The 18221-nt window shown below is 41.2% G+C and overlaps 1 protein-coding gene across 2 annotated transcripts; it reads right to left on the reverse strand.

The window, feature by feature from the left end:
- Positions 1-7698: 7698 nt before the first annotated feature.
- On the reverse strand, positions 7699-18209 carry POMP (proteasome maturation protein). 2 transcript variants are annotated; one of them, XM_061434887.1, is made up of 6 exons: positions 18123-18209; positions 14856-14953; positions 13113-13173; positions 12302-12403; positions 10717-10810; positions 7699-7869 (listed from the first exon to the last, which is right to left on the reverse strand). In XM_061434887.1, exons 1-6 carry the CDS (start codon positions 18123-18125, stop codon positions 7802-7804), a joined length of 426 nt encoding a protein of 141 aa, XP_061290871.1. In that variant the 5' UTR covers positions 18126-18209; the 3' UTR covers positions 7699-7801. The 2 variants fall into 2 exon arrangements, with proteins under 2 accessions (XP_061290871.1, XP_061290870.1); XM_061434886.1 differs by lacking the exon at positions 18123-18209 and adding an exon at positions 15399-15419.
- Positions 18210-18221: the final 12 nt, after the last annotated feature.

Below are 18221 nucleotides of genomic sequence, written 5' to 3' on the forward strand. Positions count from 1 at the left end.
GAGCCTGTTTCTGCTTTGTTGCGTTTGTTCATTTTTTATATTCCACAATAACTGAAACCTTCACTTACCATAATACCTTCTGGGTCAACCCACATTGTCACAAATGGCAAGATTTCCTTCCTTATGTGGCTGAGTAGCATAGCATTCCATTATCTTTGTGCATTCCTCTGTTGATGGACATTTCAGTTGTTCCCACGTCTTGGCTACTCTAAATAATGCTGCACTGAACATAGGAGTTCACATATCTTTTCAAATTTTTGTTTTCTTCAGAAAAATACCCAGAAGTAGGTTGCTGGATTGTATTTGTTGTTGTTGTTTAGTTGCTAAGTCATGTCTGACTCTTCGTGACCCCATATTCACCTGTTCACCAGGCTCCTCTGTCCATGGGATTTTCCAGGCAAGAATACTGCAGTGGGTTGCCATTTCCTTATCCAGGGGATATCCTGACCCAAGGATCGAATACACATCTCCTGCATTGGCAGGCAGATTCTTTACTGCTGAGCCATCTGGGAAGCCCACTGGATTGTATAGTAGAATGATAACCTTGTCAGGTAGAATATTCTTGATTGTAAGTTTTTTCCTTTCTTCACTTTGAATATATTCTTTCTGGCTTGCAAATTTCTGCTACAAAGTCAGCTGAAAGTCTTATGGAAGTTTCCTTGTATGTAATTAGTTTCTTTTCTCTTGTTTCTTTCTTTTTTTTTTTTTTTTGGCCACTTCAGTTATAATGTGTCATGCTGTGAACCTCTTGGGGTTCATCTTGTTTATTACAACTGACTCTGTGCTTCTTAGACCTGGATGTCTGTTTCTTTCCCAGGTAAGGAAAGTTTTCATCTTTTTTTTTCTTCAAATAAGTTCTCTCTCTTTTCTCCTGGTGCCACTGTAATGCAAATGTTAGCATGTTTGATATTGCCTCAGAGGTCTCATTAAAATGTCATCAATTTTTAAAAACTCGTTTCTGTTCAGTTTTTGGTTATTTCCACTGCTCTGCCTTCCAGATCTCTGATCTATTCCTTTGTATCATCTAATCTACTGTTGATTTCCTCTAGAGTATTTTTTGTTGCTGTTTTCTTCAGCTCTATTTGGTTCTTTATATTTTCTAACGCTTCACTGAAAATCTCACTATGCTCATCCGTTCTTTTCCCTAGTCTGTATCTTTACAGTCATTACCTTGAACTCTATATCAGGGAGACTGCGTATGTCCACTTCATTTAGTTCTTTTTCTAAAGTTATGTCTCATTCCTTCACTTGGAACACATTCCTCTGTCTCATTTTGCCCAATTTTGTGTTCATTTCTGTTGCGTAAGTCAGCTCCTTTCCTAATCTTGGAGGTGACCCTATGCTGCCGATGTCCTGTGGGCCCAGCATGCTCACTGGCCACAGAGCTCTGTGCTCCAGGTTGTCCCTATGTGGGCTGTGTGTGCCCTTCTCCTGTGGCAAGACTGACTCCTGTAGGTGTGCTGGCAGGTGGGGCTGGCCCTGGACCGCTTGGTTTTGAGGCTGTGCCTTGTACCTGCTGAAAGGCAGGGTAAGCCTCCCACATGGTTGGATGTTTGACCCAGGCAGGGGCAGGGTTCCTGCTGGCCCACTGGTAGGTGGGGCCAGGCCCCTGGCACTAACAGGCTGTGAGAATTCCAAATGGTGCCTGCCAATGCTGCTGTTATCATTATGGAGCAAGTTCTCCAAAGTGCCAGCATCTCCTGCCCAGGGGGAGTCCCAGCTGCCTCCTGCCTCCCTGGTTCCAAGATCAGCAAGCAGGCCTGACCAAGTCCTTTCAAATTGACAGCTACACTGGGTTATGTATACCCTTTAAGAGAAAAGTCTGTTTCCTATAGCTCTCTGGCTCTTCTGAACCTAAGCCCGACTGGTTTTCAATGCCAGATGTTCTAGGGCCTTGTTTTCCTGGTGTAGGTGCCCCATGCTGGAAAGTCCAATGGGTGCAAACTCCTCACTCCTTGGGGAGGATCTCTGTAATTGTGATGTTCCTCGTTTCCTCACCAACCTCTGGGTGTGGGTCCTGACTGTACTGTATCTCTGTCCCTCCTACCTGACTCATGCCTCATGTTTTTACTTGTGGGGAATCTTTTCTGTTATTCTTCAGGTTGTTTTCACAGATACTTGCTCTGTAAAGAGTTGTAATTCTGGCATGTCCATGGGTACATTCAGGGTCTCTCTACTCTGCCATCTTGGTCACCTCCCAAACCAAAGTACAAGTTCTTAATTAAGGATTTATGGTACATGAAGGAACCTGAATTTCATTTTGAAATCATGAGCTAAATAAGTTCAATGAAGTATCACAGTTTTGGTTTTGCTTTATTCAGTTCAGTTCAGTTCAGTCGCTCAGTCATGTCTGACTCTTTGCGACCCCATGAATCGCATCACGCCAGGCCTCCCTGTCCATCACCAACTCCCGGAATTCACTCAGACTCACATCCATCGAGTCGGTAATGCCATCCAGCCATCTCATCCTCTGTCGTCCCCTTCTCCTCCTGCCCCAAATCCCTCCCAGCATCAGAGTCTTTTCCAATGAGTCAATTCTTCACATGAAGTGGCTGAAGTACCGGAGTTTCAGCTTCAGCATCATTCCCTCCAAAGAAATCCCAGGGCTGATTTCCTTCAGAATGGACTGGTTGGATCTCCTTGCGGTCCAAGGGACTCTCAAGAGTCTTCTCCAACACCACAGTTCAAAGCATCAATTCTTTGGCACTCAGCCTTCTTCACAGTCCAACTCTCACATCCATACATGACCACTGGAAAAACCATAGCCTTGACTAGATGGATCTTTGTTGGCAAAGTAATGTCTCTGCTTTTGAATATGCTATCTAGGTTGGTCATAACTTTCCTTCCAAGGAGTAAGCATCTTTTAATTTCATGGCTGCAATCACCATCTGCAGTGATTCTGGAGCCCCCAAAAATGAAGTCTGACACTGTTTCCACTGTTTCCCCATCTATTTCCCATGAAGTGATGGGACCGGATGCCATGATCTTCGTCTTCTGAATGCTGAGCTTTAAGCCAACTTTTCCCCACTCTCCTCTTTCATCAACAGGCTTTTGAGTTCCTCTTTACTTTCTGCCATAAGGGTGGTGTCATCTGCATATCTGAGGTTACTGATATTTCTCCTGGCAATCTTGATTCCAGCTTGTGCTTCTTCCAGTCCAGCGTTTCTCATGATGTACTCTGCATATAAGTTAAATAAGCAGGGTGACAATATACAGCCTTGACGTACTCCTTTTCCTATTTAGAACCAGTCTGTTGTTCCATGTCCAGTTCTAACTGTTGCTTCCTGACCTGCATACAGATTTCTCAAGAGGCAGGTCAGGTGGTCTGGTATTCCCATCTCTTTCAGAACTTTCCACAGTTTATTGTGATCCACACAATCAAAGGCTTAGGCATAGTCAATAAAGCAGAAGTAGAGGTATTTCTGGAACTCTCTTGCTTTTTCCATGATCCAGCAGATGTTCACAATTTGATCTCTGGTTCCTCTGCCTTTTGTAAAACCAGCTTGAACATCTGGAAGTTCACAGTTCACATACTGCTGAAGCCTGGCTTGGAGAATTTTGAGCATTACTTTACTAGCGTGTGAGATGAGTGCAATTGTGTGGTAGTTTGAGCATTCTTTGGCATTGCCTTTCTTTGGGATTGGAATGAAAACTGACCTTTTCCAGTCCTGTGGCCACTGCTGAGTTTTCCAAATTTGCTGGCATATTGCATGCAGCACTTTCACAGCATCATCTTTTAGGATTTGAAATAGCTCCACTGGAATTCCATCACCCCCACTAGCTTTGTTCGTAGTGATGCTTTCTAAGGCCCATTTGACTTCACATTCCAGGATGTCTGGCTCTAGGTCAGTGATCACACCATCGTGATTATCTGGGTCATGAAGATCTTTTTTGTACAGTTCTTCTGTGTATTCTTGCCATCTCTTCTTAATATCTTCTGCTTCTGTTAGGTCCATACCATTTCTGTCCTTTATTGAGCCCATCTTTGCATGACATGTTCCCTTGGTATCTCTGATTTTCTTGAAGAGATCTCTAGTCTTTCCCATTCTGTTGTTTTCCTCTATTTCTTTGCATTGATCGCTGAGGAAGGCTTTCTTATCTCTTCTTGCTATTCTTTGGAACTCTGCATTCAGATGCTTATATCTTTCCTTTTCTCCTTTGCTTTTCGCTTCTCTTCTTTTCACAGCTATATGTAAAGCCTCCTCAGAAAGCCATTTTGCTTTTTTGCATTTCTTTTCCATGGGGATGGTCTTGATCCCTGTCTCCTGTACAATGTCACGAACCTCATTCCATAGTTCATCAGGCACTCCATCTATCAGATCTAGTCCCTTAAATCTATTTCTCACTTCCACTGTATCATCATAAGGGATTTGATTTAGGTCATACCTGAATGGTCTAGTGGTTTTCCCTACTTTCTTCAATTTCAGTCTGAATTTGGTAGTATGGAATTCATGATCTAAGCCACAGTCAGCTCCTGATCTTGTTTTTGCTGACTGTATAGAGCTTCTCCATCTTTGGCTGCATAGAATATAATCAATCTGATTTCAGTGTTGACCATCTCGTGATGTCCACGTGTAGAGTCTTCTCTTGTGTTGTTGGAAGAGGGTGTTTGCTATGACCAGTGCATTTTCTTGGCAAAATTCTATTAATCTTTGCCCTGCTTCATTCCGTATTCCAAGGCCAAATTTGCCTGTTACTCCAGGTGTTTCTTGACTTCCTACTTTTGCATTCCAGTCCCCTATAATGAAAAGGACATCTTTTTGGGGCGTTAGTTCTAAAAGGTCTTGTAGGTCTTCATAGAACCATTCAACTTTAGCTTCTTCAGCATTACTGGTTGGGGCATAGACTTTGGATTACTGTGATATTGAATGGTTTGCCTTGGAAACAAACAGAGATCATTCTGTCATTTTTGAGATTGCATCCAAGTACTGCATTTCGGACTCTTTTGTTGACCATGATGGCTACTCCATTTCTTCTGAGGGATTCCTGTCTGCAGTAGTAGATATAATGGTCATCTGAGTTAAATTCACCCATTCCAGTCCATTTTAGTTCACTGATTCCTAGAATGTCAACATTCACTCTTGCCATCTCATTTGACCACTTCCAATCTGCCTTGATTCATGGACCTGACATTCCAGGTTCCTATGCAATATTGCTCTTTACAGCATCGGACCTTGCTTCTATCACCAGTCACATCCACAGCTGGGTATTGTTTTTGCTTTGGCTCCATCCCTTCATTCTTTCTGGAGTTATTTCTCCACTGATCTTCAGTAGCATATCGGGCACCTACTGATCTGGGGAGTTCCTCTTTCAGTATCCTATCATTTTGCCTTTTTATACTGTTCATGGGGTTCTCAAGGCAAGAATACTGAAGTGGTTTGCCATTCCCTTCCCCAGTGGATCATATTCTGTCAGATCTCTCCACCATGACCCGCCCATCTTGGGTTGCCCCGCGGGCACGGCTTAGTTTCATTGAGTTAGACAAGGCTGTGGTCCTAGTTTGATTAGATTGACTAGTTTTCTGTGAGTATGGCTTCAGTGTCTGTCCTCTGATGCCCAAAGCTTTGTTAAACTTAGATTCACCCAACTGCAGATTCCAGTGTTAAATTATACACTATATTTTCTGTTTTGAAAGTAATCTACTTGTTCAGGCTATCTTCTATTCTTGCAATGTCTATATTCCAAGGAGTAACAAAATGCATGAAAGCACTGGTTATATTTACGTCTACTTGTGAAAGAGGAATTATACCCAGTGTAGAAAGAAACACTGATTATAGTGATCAGCCTGTCATACGTATTTTGTACAAGGATAGGTGTGAAGAGGCGTGTTCACTGGAAGAGCCACCCTGCAATGTGCCAGTGCTCAACTGTTTGCCAACCCACCCAATACTTTGAGACAGTAAAACCCACAAGTTCCTTTATTCACAGATATTTTAAAAAACATAACAGAACTACATTCTAGTCTTTTATTGTGAATTTTAGTGTTAATAAAATTAATTTTAATCAGGCAGCAGCCTGTGAAGTAACTCTATTATTAGACTCCTCAAATACTAAACTGATTCCTTAAGAAAAATCACAGCATCTGAAAAAAGAAAATGCCTAACTGAAGAGCCTGACACCTAAGCAAAGTTAACTCGGAGGAACCTGCAGTTTACTTTATGAAGGAACCCAAATTATCCCAACTCCAGGTAAATACTATGGACTGCAGAGACTAAGAAATAGTAGCAATTATTTCAGCACTGGGGTACACCCAAAGAATTAACTAGTGCTGACAAATGTCATTAATATAAAAGCAAAAACAAGCAAAGAAAGGAAGGCAAGCATATAAATCAGAGAGCTTTTCAAAAGTAAGCAGACTTCCTGGGATCCACTCCAGACTTGTCCTACTGGGACTGAGATTCAGACTGATACGAACATTTTCCCCTAAAATTTCCGGGTGATTTTACACACACCCAGGGATGAGGATCATTGGCATAAACACAAAGAAGGTTAAAGAGGAAGCGGTGGGGGGGCAGAGGGGAGGAAGCAAAAGACCTTCAGAAAATAGGCACTAATCATGTCCATTTCTGTGTTTAAAGCATCAGCTTTACCATTTAGACTGTGTTCATTAATTTCATAGTACCCTCTACTGGTCAGGAAAGGTATCTAAGATTCTTCAACTAAGGCACAGAAATCTCCAACTTTTGTTAACAATTAGCTGAAAGACAACACATTTAGAAACAAGTGAACCTTCATTATTTCTATATTTTCTCATAATTTAAGTGTAAAGTGGGGTGGCAAAGACTGTGCTGGCAAACAGTTTTACACTTGATCTCGACAGTCAGGAGCAGTTTTTACTCTACAATATTCAGTAGTATCCCTGGCCTCCAAGCACCAGATGCCAGCTGGAAACCCTTTCCCAAAGTGGTAACAACCCAAACCTTTCATAGATGTTGTTCAATGACCCGCCCCCACCTCCCAGAGTGGAGGGAAACATTGCCTTCAGTCATAAATCAGTGACTCACACAATAAAAATGTTCCTGAGAAACAGATAATCTTTAATTTCTGTAAACTAGGTTCATAAAAAATACCTTATTAAGAACAAACCACCATAGGGAAGATTTATGTTTAAACAAACTATCATGGAATTTGTTCATGGACAGATAGCATGTGTATGTACATGAATGTTATGTTTTTAAATTTAAGCATCTTGTGATACATAAATCTATGCAGTACTATAGTTTAAAACTGACATCTCCTGGTTGTTTAAGTTTTCAGTTTAAAGATAAGACCAAAATCAAAAACCTGAAAGAATCAAAGAATATATCTATAATTCTAACATAGCATCAACAAAGCAAGTATTATTCTTTTGAGTATTAATGGACTATACTGAAACAAGGTAAAATCTAATAGTCTTGTTCTGTCCTTACTTTGAAATATTGCCACTAAAATCAATTATAGATGTTTATTCTGAAAGATGCTACCATAAAGGTTGCAGGCTCAGAACTACTCAAATTAAATTTATGGAATAACTAGAAAATAGGCTGATTTGGAACCTGTGCACAGTTTTATATTAGTAACATTTTTTTTAAAGACCTAGAAAGCTGTTGCTTTCATATAAATAATAAGTTTTAAAACCAACTCCCTTGAGTGCTTTCAATTATCACATAAAGCAATGACCCAAATAATTTCAAATGATCACAGATATTTAGGCAACAATTCTCATGTGTTAGTACTTTTAATGTTGTGCACATCAAATTATAGGAAAAAGACAACTATAAACAAGACGCAGCCCCTCTACTTCCATGAACAGCACATGGCATTACAGTAAGCCAAGTTTATATTCAACCATCAAATGCGGTTCTCCCATTAGTTCACTTTGTGATGGGTCTGAAAAGAAACAAAAATAAACATGTTAAAGGGTCTCAAAAAAAGATAAATTCTCTGATTCTACTCAGATGAAAATTTAAATTAGGCAAAACAAATATAAAGTGATAGAAAATATACCGCTGGCTGCCTGGGGCCAAGGGTGGAGGAGCAAAAGGACCAAGGAAACTTGGGGGATGATGAAAACATTTTACATCTTGATTGAGGAGACAGTTCCACAGCTGCACACATTTACTAAAATTAACAGACTGGACACTGTAAAATGGATGCATTCCATTGTATGTCGACTATACCTCAATTCAGTTGATTTTAAAAGAAAATATAGATTGAAAAAGTTCTCATGTTTCAAAGTTCTTAAATTTTCCAGTGGCTTCCAAGTTGAGTCTAGAAACAATCGCTAAGAGATTAAGCAATCCTTAATGTAATTTACAATTTCATCTCTATCATTCTGTGCTCTGTTGCAAACACATATATACACAAACCAGAATCCTAGAGTAAAAAAACCTTAGGAATCTTCTCTCTTGTCTGTATTGATGAGTCAGACAAAAAGTCTTACTTTAACTGTGATAATGCACCTAAGATAAAATGAATATCAACAGTAAGCTTCCTACAAACAAATAAAGCGTTTTCTTTTTTTTGCCCTCTACTCCTCCACACAGAACAAGAAACAGAATAGATACCCAATGAATTAAACTATAAAACAGTTTGTTAAAATAAATAATCATTCAAATAATGATTATCAAGAGTAACAAATCGATTTGGATATTTCCTCACTGGACCTCCTGAGACTGGAGATGACTGTGTCATTATCAGTTCAGGAATCCTGACTCTGGCCACTTGTCACACAACATAGTAGCCTCAGCAACAGCTGATACTGTTATAATTATTAATAAATGGTTAGATATACAAGAGTTTGCTACAATTATTAACAGAGTAGATGACTATGTATACAAAGGGCATCCAAAACCCAAAAGTATGTTTACAAAGGAGTACAAAGAACAAAGGTGTCTGCTGCAGCAGTGCTTCATGTTAATGAGAGAGAGAGAGAGAAGCACGCACCCCTCAACACAGGCACTGATGCAGCATACCTCCTGTAAGATACACACAGTACGAAACCAACTGTGTTAAAAGATAAATACTAAGCAATGACAAATGTCTTCTGATTTCATATGGAAAGTCTGGAAAGACATCCACTAACTAAAAGCAGCAACCAAACAGGGAAGGAAGGAGGGAGATGGGTTGGGGGTAATTAATCATGGAGGACGTGAGTCTCGGCTGTAATGTTCTCAATTCTTAAAGAATATCCTCATTTATACAATGCCATCTTTCCTTGAAACTCTGCTTGTCTAAGCCTTTGATTTGATAAAACACTTGCCCTAGAAGACAGCACACCCTGTGCTGGTGAGCAAGGCCCCAGCCCGTGGAGGGTCCTCCCAGGCAGGAATAGTCACCTTGGTCAGTTTCAGTTTCCTCATCTTCAAGTGACAGGAAGGGAGTAAAGAGAAGGCCACATTCAGCATTAGGAAAAAGTCTCACATCTCTTCCCTTCCTTATAACATAGCGTACAGATTTTTGTTGGCCAAGTACTTCTCTGATGAGCAAGCAAGCAAAACCTCCGTCACCTCCAACACTTTAAAAAAATGTACGGATTTTCATCCCAGTTTAATAGTCTTCATATTGCTCTTAGATTAACACAGTACTCCCTCACTGTAGACTTTAAAATTCCTTCTGTATCAAAGGTGATGAGGAGAAAGTGGTGAGCCAGAGCTTTTCTCACTCAGCATGAACCAGGCACCTTAGGAGGCCCTGGAGTGAACAAGACAAAGTCCCCAGCTCTCCTGGAGCCTGTATTTAAGTTGGGAAAACAAATAAGAAACAAGAAAATACCAGAAGAGTGATATGCAAAGAATTAAAGTGAGGTGACAGGGTAACTGAGAGCACGTTAGACTGCGCAGTCAAGGAAGGCGTCTCTGAAGGGGTGGCATTTAAACTGGGACTTGAGAAGTGAGGGGAAAGTATTCTAAGCAGAAGGAACAGCTAAGGCAAGGCCTAGCTGTTCACCTTACTTGTTTTAAATGAGGACTAAATGTAAAAGCTTAGGAATCCGAGGTTTCCTGCACTCAAAAAGTGCCCTCACAGAAGAGGCTCATGAGACTTCTGCTGTGTCCACAGCACTTCCTTACCAAACATCGGCAGCCGAGCGAAACTAGTATAATTTAATCCTGCTTCGTTTTTCTGTTTCTCCTGAACTGCTGGGGCACAATGAGCACAGACGATACTGGACAGAACTGTATTTGCTCTCTTTCCTCAGAACCAGAAAATAACAGGATGCTACATGTTCTTAATGAAAAGTCATTGACCTCAAACATAATACAATCATCCAGAGAAACTTATAAAAATTTTTTTCTTTAGTATTCACCATCTACAGAAACACATCTAGGAGGACAAGGAGGGTATTTCTGAAGAAACCTTTCATTTTTTTCTAGATGTTTTTAAAGCTAGTTATATCCCACAAATGTTCTGAATACTGCAACAACAATCCTTGTTTAAGCTGCCCTAAGAATATCATACTGGATTCACACATCAGACTTTATCCTCAGGACATGAAATCAATGACTGTCAATGGTTGACTGAAATGACTATAATCTCAGAACTCCATAGACATCTTTCACTTTTAAAACCAGTTAAAGAACAGTTATTACCATTAAATTTTATCTTATTTCAGTGAATAAACACAAGTGAATTTTATCAACTATAAGCTATATGATGACAAAGACATAGTAGGTTTCGTTTGCTGCTGTTGCCTTGTAATTACTGGGGCTCCAGAAAAAGGTATGGAATGACACTTACCATTAAGAATATCTTCAAATCCAATAGTCTCATCGTTACCCCTCAAAATATCCAGTGAAAGGTTTGAGCTTGGAAGAAATGGAAGACGCTGAACCTTTAGGAAAAGAATAAAAGAGCAAACTTAGAAATAGTAGAGAGGAAAAAACATACATGATCACATTTCAGTGTCTTCATTATTTGTAAAATTCACAAACTAAATAAAATACCAATTTAACTGGGGGGGGAGGACAGGAAAATTTTTAATTCTTCATAACCTTATTCAAAATATAGACACTGAAATTGAAAGCTTTTACTAATACTTAATAATCCCATCAGGTCTGCACATTATTTGGGACCTTTGCGTCTGTCCAGGAAAACCGAAGCATACAATGTGATGAAACACAAAATTCTTGAATCTAACATCATGCTTTGTTTCTAAAACACATGGGACAATCAAATTCCTGAAGAAATTCTGAAGAAATGCACTGAGAGCATTACTTCACTTAATAAACTGATTATTCATTTTGTATGTTGTTCTGTAATGCTCATAGCACAAATACAAGTCATGACCCTTTAAAACAGTAGTGATAACTAGAGATGAAGATCAAAGTTATCTGTGGGCTTTTAAAAACTACAATGCCATTCTGAACTAGTGCTATCTACATTTTCCAATTACTAAATACATGTATTGCAGACTGGGGTTCCCTTGTGGCTCAGCTGGTAAAGAATCCGCCTGCAATGCAGGAGACCTGGGTTTGATCCCTGGGTTGGGAAGATCCCCTGGAGAAGGGAAAGGCTACCCACTCCAATATTCTGGCCTGGAGAATTCCATGGTCTGTATAGTCCATGCGGGTCACAAAGAGTCAGACATGACTGGATGACCTTCACTTATACTGCAGACCAGTACCTAAGTACAGTGCAGAAAGCACTGGCTATAGAGTCAGAGGTTCAAACTCTGCTTTCAGTACTGACCAACCCTACGGCCTTGCCTAGTTACCTGATCTGTCTCACCCTGGTTCAACACCTGTGGCACGGGACAGCAGCACCTTTCCCTCACACCTGCAGCACAGTGTGCTATAAAGCACGGCAGTCACTGGCACATACTCAACAAACCTTAATGCAGCCAAACCAAATTTTCCATTTTTCTGTTCTTTGTTAGCTATCCAGCAGTCACTGGAATCAATGCAGTGTGATATGACAGAATCTAGAGCACAGATGGGGGACAGTTCTTAAACACCTGGAAGGACATTTTCTTCCTGAGCAACATGCGTATTCAGCGATATACAACCTGCCCACTAGACACCTCCACTTGTATGTTCCTAGAGGCAGCACAAATTCAAAGTAACTCCTCAGAAGGAGAGAAATATAAAAGTGGACGCCTGTAACTATCCAGACACTGAGCCTCTAATCGAAGGGGTTTCCCATTTCAAAGCTGCTTTTCTCTATGAAGTAGGAATGGAGATAAAATCCTAACAGGGGGAAAGTAGGAGAGGCTGCAGGGAAGAAGAGAAGGTGAGGTTTGTACAGTTTTTACCAAAATGAAGACTCCTCCCAATCAATTCAGCACACAGATGGGATGCATGCAAACTGATAGCTGGAAACCCACCTGCTGCACTGCCTTGAATTCCATCTGCAGTTTTAGTGGTGCAAAAAGACCCTGGATGTTTCTCAGTGTGGAGAAGTTCATCTTGTCTTGGTTGAGCTGGAACTACAAAGACAACACGTAATTTTAAATGTAACATTCTGCTTTCAAAACAATGAGCACTGACATCCATGTGACACACACATACACAGAACCCTTTAGGTGGTCTTCAGGACATCTATACATGTCCTACCTTTGGGAGTGACCTTTCTCCACCTATTTAACTGACTAATATAAGTCTAAAACTTTTCAAATGTCCCCTCTTCTAGAAAGCCTCCCATAGCTTGGCTGCTTCATCTGTGGTCCTCTACAATGCTTCAGGTAGTCCCAATCCACTGCTTATCTTCCCACTAAATTTTCAGCCCCTAAAGGATGGGGATGATGTCATACCCATCTGTGTACGTCCTGTGCCTAGCAGTAACTTGGAAATGAAGGCCTGAAAAAAAGATCCAAGGCTGGAGGGTCGGGCTTGGATATCAATAGCAAAAATGGCAGGGGAAAAATATAAAAGAAATAAAAAAGATTACCAAGTGAGGAAATATTATGAGAGGAATGGAGAGGTAGACCAACCTCTAGAAATGTCCATAAAAAAGACAAAGAAAAAGGTGTAGAAACGGAGCTTTAGTGAACCAAAGCCTATTCCATAGGATATTGAAAACAAGGCTTCATGTTCTTTATAGTCAAATGCTCAACACCAGAATTGTCTTAATCATGTTATTACTAACATCATTTTTCTACCAGAGGGTAAAAATAAAAACACAGGTAACATACTTACATTTTTTTCTGATAATTCAAGAGGATGACTGGGCAGAAGTTCATTTTTCACACAAGAGAAACTGAAAATAAACATTTAAACGGGAGGTTATAGATCATTCAATACCTAGGGCTCACACTTATCTATCAGTGCTGTCATACAATGAAATGGCACAGGGAGCTTGAGGCCGATGAACAAACTATTCTGTATGCTGACTGTGGTGGTGACTGTGGGAATTAATACATATATAATTCACAGAACTACACTAAGAGGGAAAAAAAAGATCAAGTATTCTATATATTGTTGTAAATATATCTATTATAGATCCTGGAGGTCAAGAACTCAATAAACTGGGAAGAACCCTCCAAAAAGTGGTGCTAAGTGATGCTCTGTATCTGGAAGAAACTTCATAGTGTGTGTACTACTATTACTCTGATGATGTGATTCTTTTATTACATAAAGTACCTACATTTCTCCTGTTCATATCTAATGCATATTCAATAGTTAATATATTTTTGATAAACACACACTGAAAAACTTGTTTGAGATTTACCAACTACCTACTATATGCGAAGTACTATATTAGGTGATACATAGCTAGAACCGGGCCATGGGTCCCTATCACTCTCTCTATATAAACATCACCATCTTATTCTCCAACCAGGATTTAAGAGCTGAAAGAAACCTTAGAAATCCTGCAACATCAGTATTTATCAAATATTGTCTTTGTACAAATTTGGGAATTTGAAAATGGTCCTGCTCATGGTAATCTTACAATCTGAGAAGAAAAAGGAGCATTTCGTGTATGTGCAGTGGGAGTGGGGGGGAACGGACCAAAACCCAAAACCAAATTACCAGGACTCGGTTAGTGGCTAGCTTATGAATTTGATTATACTATAAACCAAATTATATCTCCAATTCCAAAAGCAATATACTGCATCTTTCACTACAAAATGGAAAGACAATGAGGCATTATGTCTGCTTCCAGGGACCAATATTAGAATGACATTCTATGACTAAATACCTTCTAAGTAAATATAAAATTCAAAATACAGTATGTACCCAGTATGGAGGATATTTGACTAAACAGAAAAAACCATCTGCCAAGAAAAAAGACCAGTACCAGAAAATGAGGCCTAAACATATAAAAACATAAAGGGAAGGGGTACAACTGTGCTATAACTAAAACAAGAGCAGCTAATACTTACTTACTGCTTCAATGTCACATATTGGTCTAAGTATTTTCCAGGGATTAGCTCATTTATTCTTCAAAATAAAGACAGATGCTATTACTAGCCTTATTTCATAGATGAGGGCAATGAGACAGAACAGTTAAGTAATCTGCCCATGGACACACATCTAGTAAATAGCAGAGTCATGACCAAAACCCAGAGCCCATGCTCTTTACTGCTATGTTCTAGTACCTCCCAAAGAAAAGTGAACTACTCCCAATTTGCCTTAGTTAGTAAGATGAAGAACAAAGGGCTCTCCAAGTTATCAGGAGCAAAAAGAGGAATCCCACCAAATCGTGCTGCCAGCTAATCTCTCCTAGGAGGACACACTTTCTTGGGAACCTGGTACTCTGGCAAAATGCTTCTTCCTCTATAGAAACATTCATGCTTCCTTTCCTCCCTCCCTCTAGTCTAAAGTATACTACTTGCTATCTTTTAAATTAAATACATATTTATGGCTTGTCAAAAGATTTAAAGAATATTGTGAAAAATAATTCACATATTATAACAAAGTCACAACTCCCCTACATACCCTTTTCGAAGAAGATCATGACTTTCAAAAGGTCCACTTGCTGACAGCTCAGTAACTGGAATACTGTCCTTTAGCTGAGATCCAAGTCCTCTGGCATTCTACAACACAAATAAAAAACACTATTATGTATAAAAAAAAATGTTAACAACTCACACTGAACCTCTATGTAAAAATACTGTTTAAGCATCAGAGAAAAGATAAGGTCTCTGCCCTCCAAGAGACTACAGTCTAGGCCATTACTATGAGCCTCAGCATCACATAGAGGGATGCACAAGGTTCAGTGAATAATCTGGAATTTGGGGCAGGAAGGATTCCTGAGCTGAGTGCACTCAGACTGAAAGGCATTCCAGGAAAACAAGAACATGGGTAAAGGTATAAAAATATAAATGAACAAGCCACAAGTAGTTTGAGATGATCAGCTAACTGTTATGTCTGAGTAGGGCAGAAAGAAAGGCTGGTGAAAAGAAAAATGAAAAGGCTTAAATATGCAAAGAAATTAAGATTTTGTTCTGAAATTGAGCACCAGATCATGATCAGATTTACTTTCATTGGGAAGATCCTTTCTTTACGTTGGAATGATGAGCACAGAATGAAAAAAGTTGAGGACAGAATCCTGGAGAGTACCATTCCTTAAGGACAAAGAACAAGGAAAATGGAATTAAGAATGGACAGAAGAGCTAGAAGAGAGTGGTCACAGAAGCTAAAGAAAAAACGGAATCTCAGAAAGCATGTGGTTCCCTTAAGAGGGTGCTACCTGTGAAAAATAAACGCACTTAATCAGGTTGGCCTAAATAAAAAGAAACAAAACACTAAGATTCACTGTATATGCGGTACTTGTGTTCTGTCACCCTACTCATTTACACTGTAATTTAATCACCAAATATTTATATCTACTATGTGGCAGGTCCTCACTCTACTAGATGCTGAAGATACATATCTGGCGTCTAGGGCTTAGTCTAATGAAGAGAGAATATACATGCATAACAAAAATGTAACAAACACAAGATGCTGAGTTTAAACCATCTAGTGCTGAATACAACATCCTTGCAATCCTGAAGAAAAATGTCAAAAAGCTACAAGCAGTTTGGTATTTAGTCTATACTCTTCTAGGAGAAGGAGAAGGCAATGGCACCCCACTCCAGTACTCTTGCCTGGAAAATCCCATGGATGGAGGAGCCTGGTGGGCTGCAGTCCATGGGGTCGCTAAGAGTCGGACACGAGTGAGGGACTTCACTTTCACTTTTCACTTTCATGCATTGGAGAAGGAAATGGCAACCCACTCCAGTGTTCTTGCCTGGAGAATCCCAGGGATGGGGGAGCCTGGTGGCCTGCCGTCTATGGGGTCTCACAGAGTCGGACACGAGTGAAGCGACTTGGCAGCAGCAGCAACAGCTTCTAGGAGAAACTACTCTGGGAAATTAGCTTTTCAAATTGCTGTTTTACTTCAATTCGTGCATTTCACTAGGGTCAGGTACTGTAGTTTGTCCAGGGTTTCTCCAATCTACTAATTGCATCCAGGCTCTCACACCTGGATAACTTTAAGAGCACTCTACTGGGTCTTGCTGCCTGTAGACGCTTCCATTTTCCAGTTCTACACAGCAAAGTCTGCTTGACATGCAATCTCCTCCAACAAAGCTGGGAGAAAACCAAAAAACAAACAAACAAAAAATCTTTCACTGGTTGGTCAATGCCTTTTCAACGCCTTTTCAATGTCTGAAAAACAATGTCCAAGGCCCAAAGCCTGGAACTCAAGAACCTGCACAACAGGTTTCAACTCCCCTGAACAGAAGTCACGGTCAATTAGGAAAAGAAGCTGGAATCTAGTGTTTGTCACTAACCTAACAGGTGCCTGTGATGAAGGCACAGAACCTTTCCGGCCCTGCCTACTCATCCTTCCAGGTATCTGAACTCCTACAGGACTAGAGTTGTATGACTGTACCTTCCCAAACGTTATTTCCTACATGCACAGTTCTCCTCCTCCCAGACTGCTTTATTGTAAAGTGACACAAGAAAAGTCTCTTCCAGGCACAAAGAAAGGGGGATTGTGATCTCTGGGTTCTACCCATTATCACTTTGCCAATTCCCTTCTGTAAAATATCGGGATCAGTACATAATGTTTCTAAGAAAGTAGCAGAGGGGAGCAAATCTATGAAAAGTTAACACTAGTTATTTCAGAGTGTCTTAAAATTTTTTATTTAGCTGTGCCAGCTCTTAGTTGCAGCATATGGGATCTAGTTCCCTGACCAGGGATGGAAAAATCCCCGCCCCCTACATGGGTAACACCAAGAGTCTTAGCCACTGGACCACCAGGGAAGTCCCTCTGAGTGTTTATAAAACCTCTTTTCTATGTTCAGCAGTATTTGCCAACAGAAGTAAGTGTTAGTCGCCCAGTCATGCCCAACTCTTTGGGACCCCATGGACTGCAGCCCACCAGGACCCTGAGTCCATGAGATTTTCTAGGCAAGGATACTGGAGTGGGTTGCCATTCCCTTCTCCAGGGATCGAACCCAGGTCTCCTGCACTGCAGGCAGATTCTTTACCGACTGAGCTACAAGGGAAGCCCATTCACCAACAGAAGCTTTCTAGATTTGGACTGGTATTAAGAGTCACGGGCAATGACGGACGATTCAGGAAATCTCTCCCAAATAGCAAACTTTTTTAAGAAGAGGAAAAAAGAGAAGGGGCGAGGGAGGAGGAGGACTCCACTAACAACGCTAACACAGAGGGAGTAACAAGTATATAATTTTACCCCCTCCAACGCCTGACATGCTACAAACTCCCCAAAATGTTGGCAAAGTAAAAGCAGAGTGATGGAAAGCCGACCCATAGTTGTGGGTTTGTTATCCAGGCGGTTCCGAGGGTCGAGGGCGGGTGAGGAGTTTGGGGGACGCGACTCCCAAGGGCTAACGGGCGGTGCCCCCACCCCAAGACCGCCGCAACTTTCGGGTTTGTCCCTGCCACCTCGGCGCCGACTCCAGGAAGGGACCGAGGTCGGGGTCGGCTGGTGGGTGGGTAGAGAGAAGAGGAGGTGAAAGAGGAAGAAGCCGAGGCGCGGCTCCCGGTACCAGCGCCGGAGCCCAGCCCGGACGGCCACGAGTACCCCTGAACCCCGTGACTCAACAGATCATGGCGGGAGAGGCGGGCTTCCTCCTCCTCCCGCCGCTGCTGGGGGGACGGCAGGAAGGCGGCGGGCTGCTCCTGCGGCCACCGACCCGAGCCCGCCGGCCACTCGGGTCGCCCGGGGTATGGGGGGGGGGTTTCACTCACCATCTTCGACTCGCTCGGCGTACAGACGCTCTCCCCTTGACGGTCAACTGGCCCCGCCGCTCACTTCCGTTTCCGGGCTTGCCCCCCACAACATCCGCC

The sequence above is a fragment of the Bos javanicus genome, chromosome 12 (genome assembly GCF_032452875.1).
Source record: "Bos javanicus breed banteng chromosome 12, ARS-OSU_banteng_1.0, whole genome shotgun sequence".
Taxonomy (NCBI): Eukaryota; Metazoa; Chordata; class Mammalia; order Artiodactyla; family Bovidae; genus Bos; species Bos javanicus.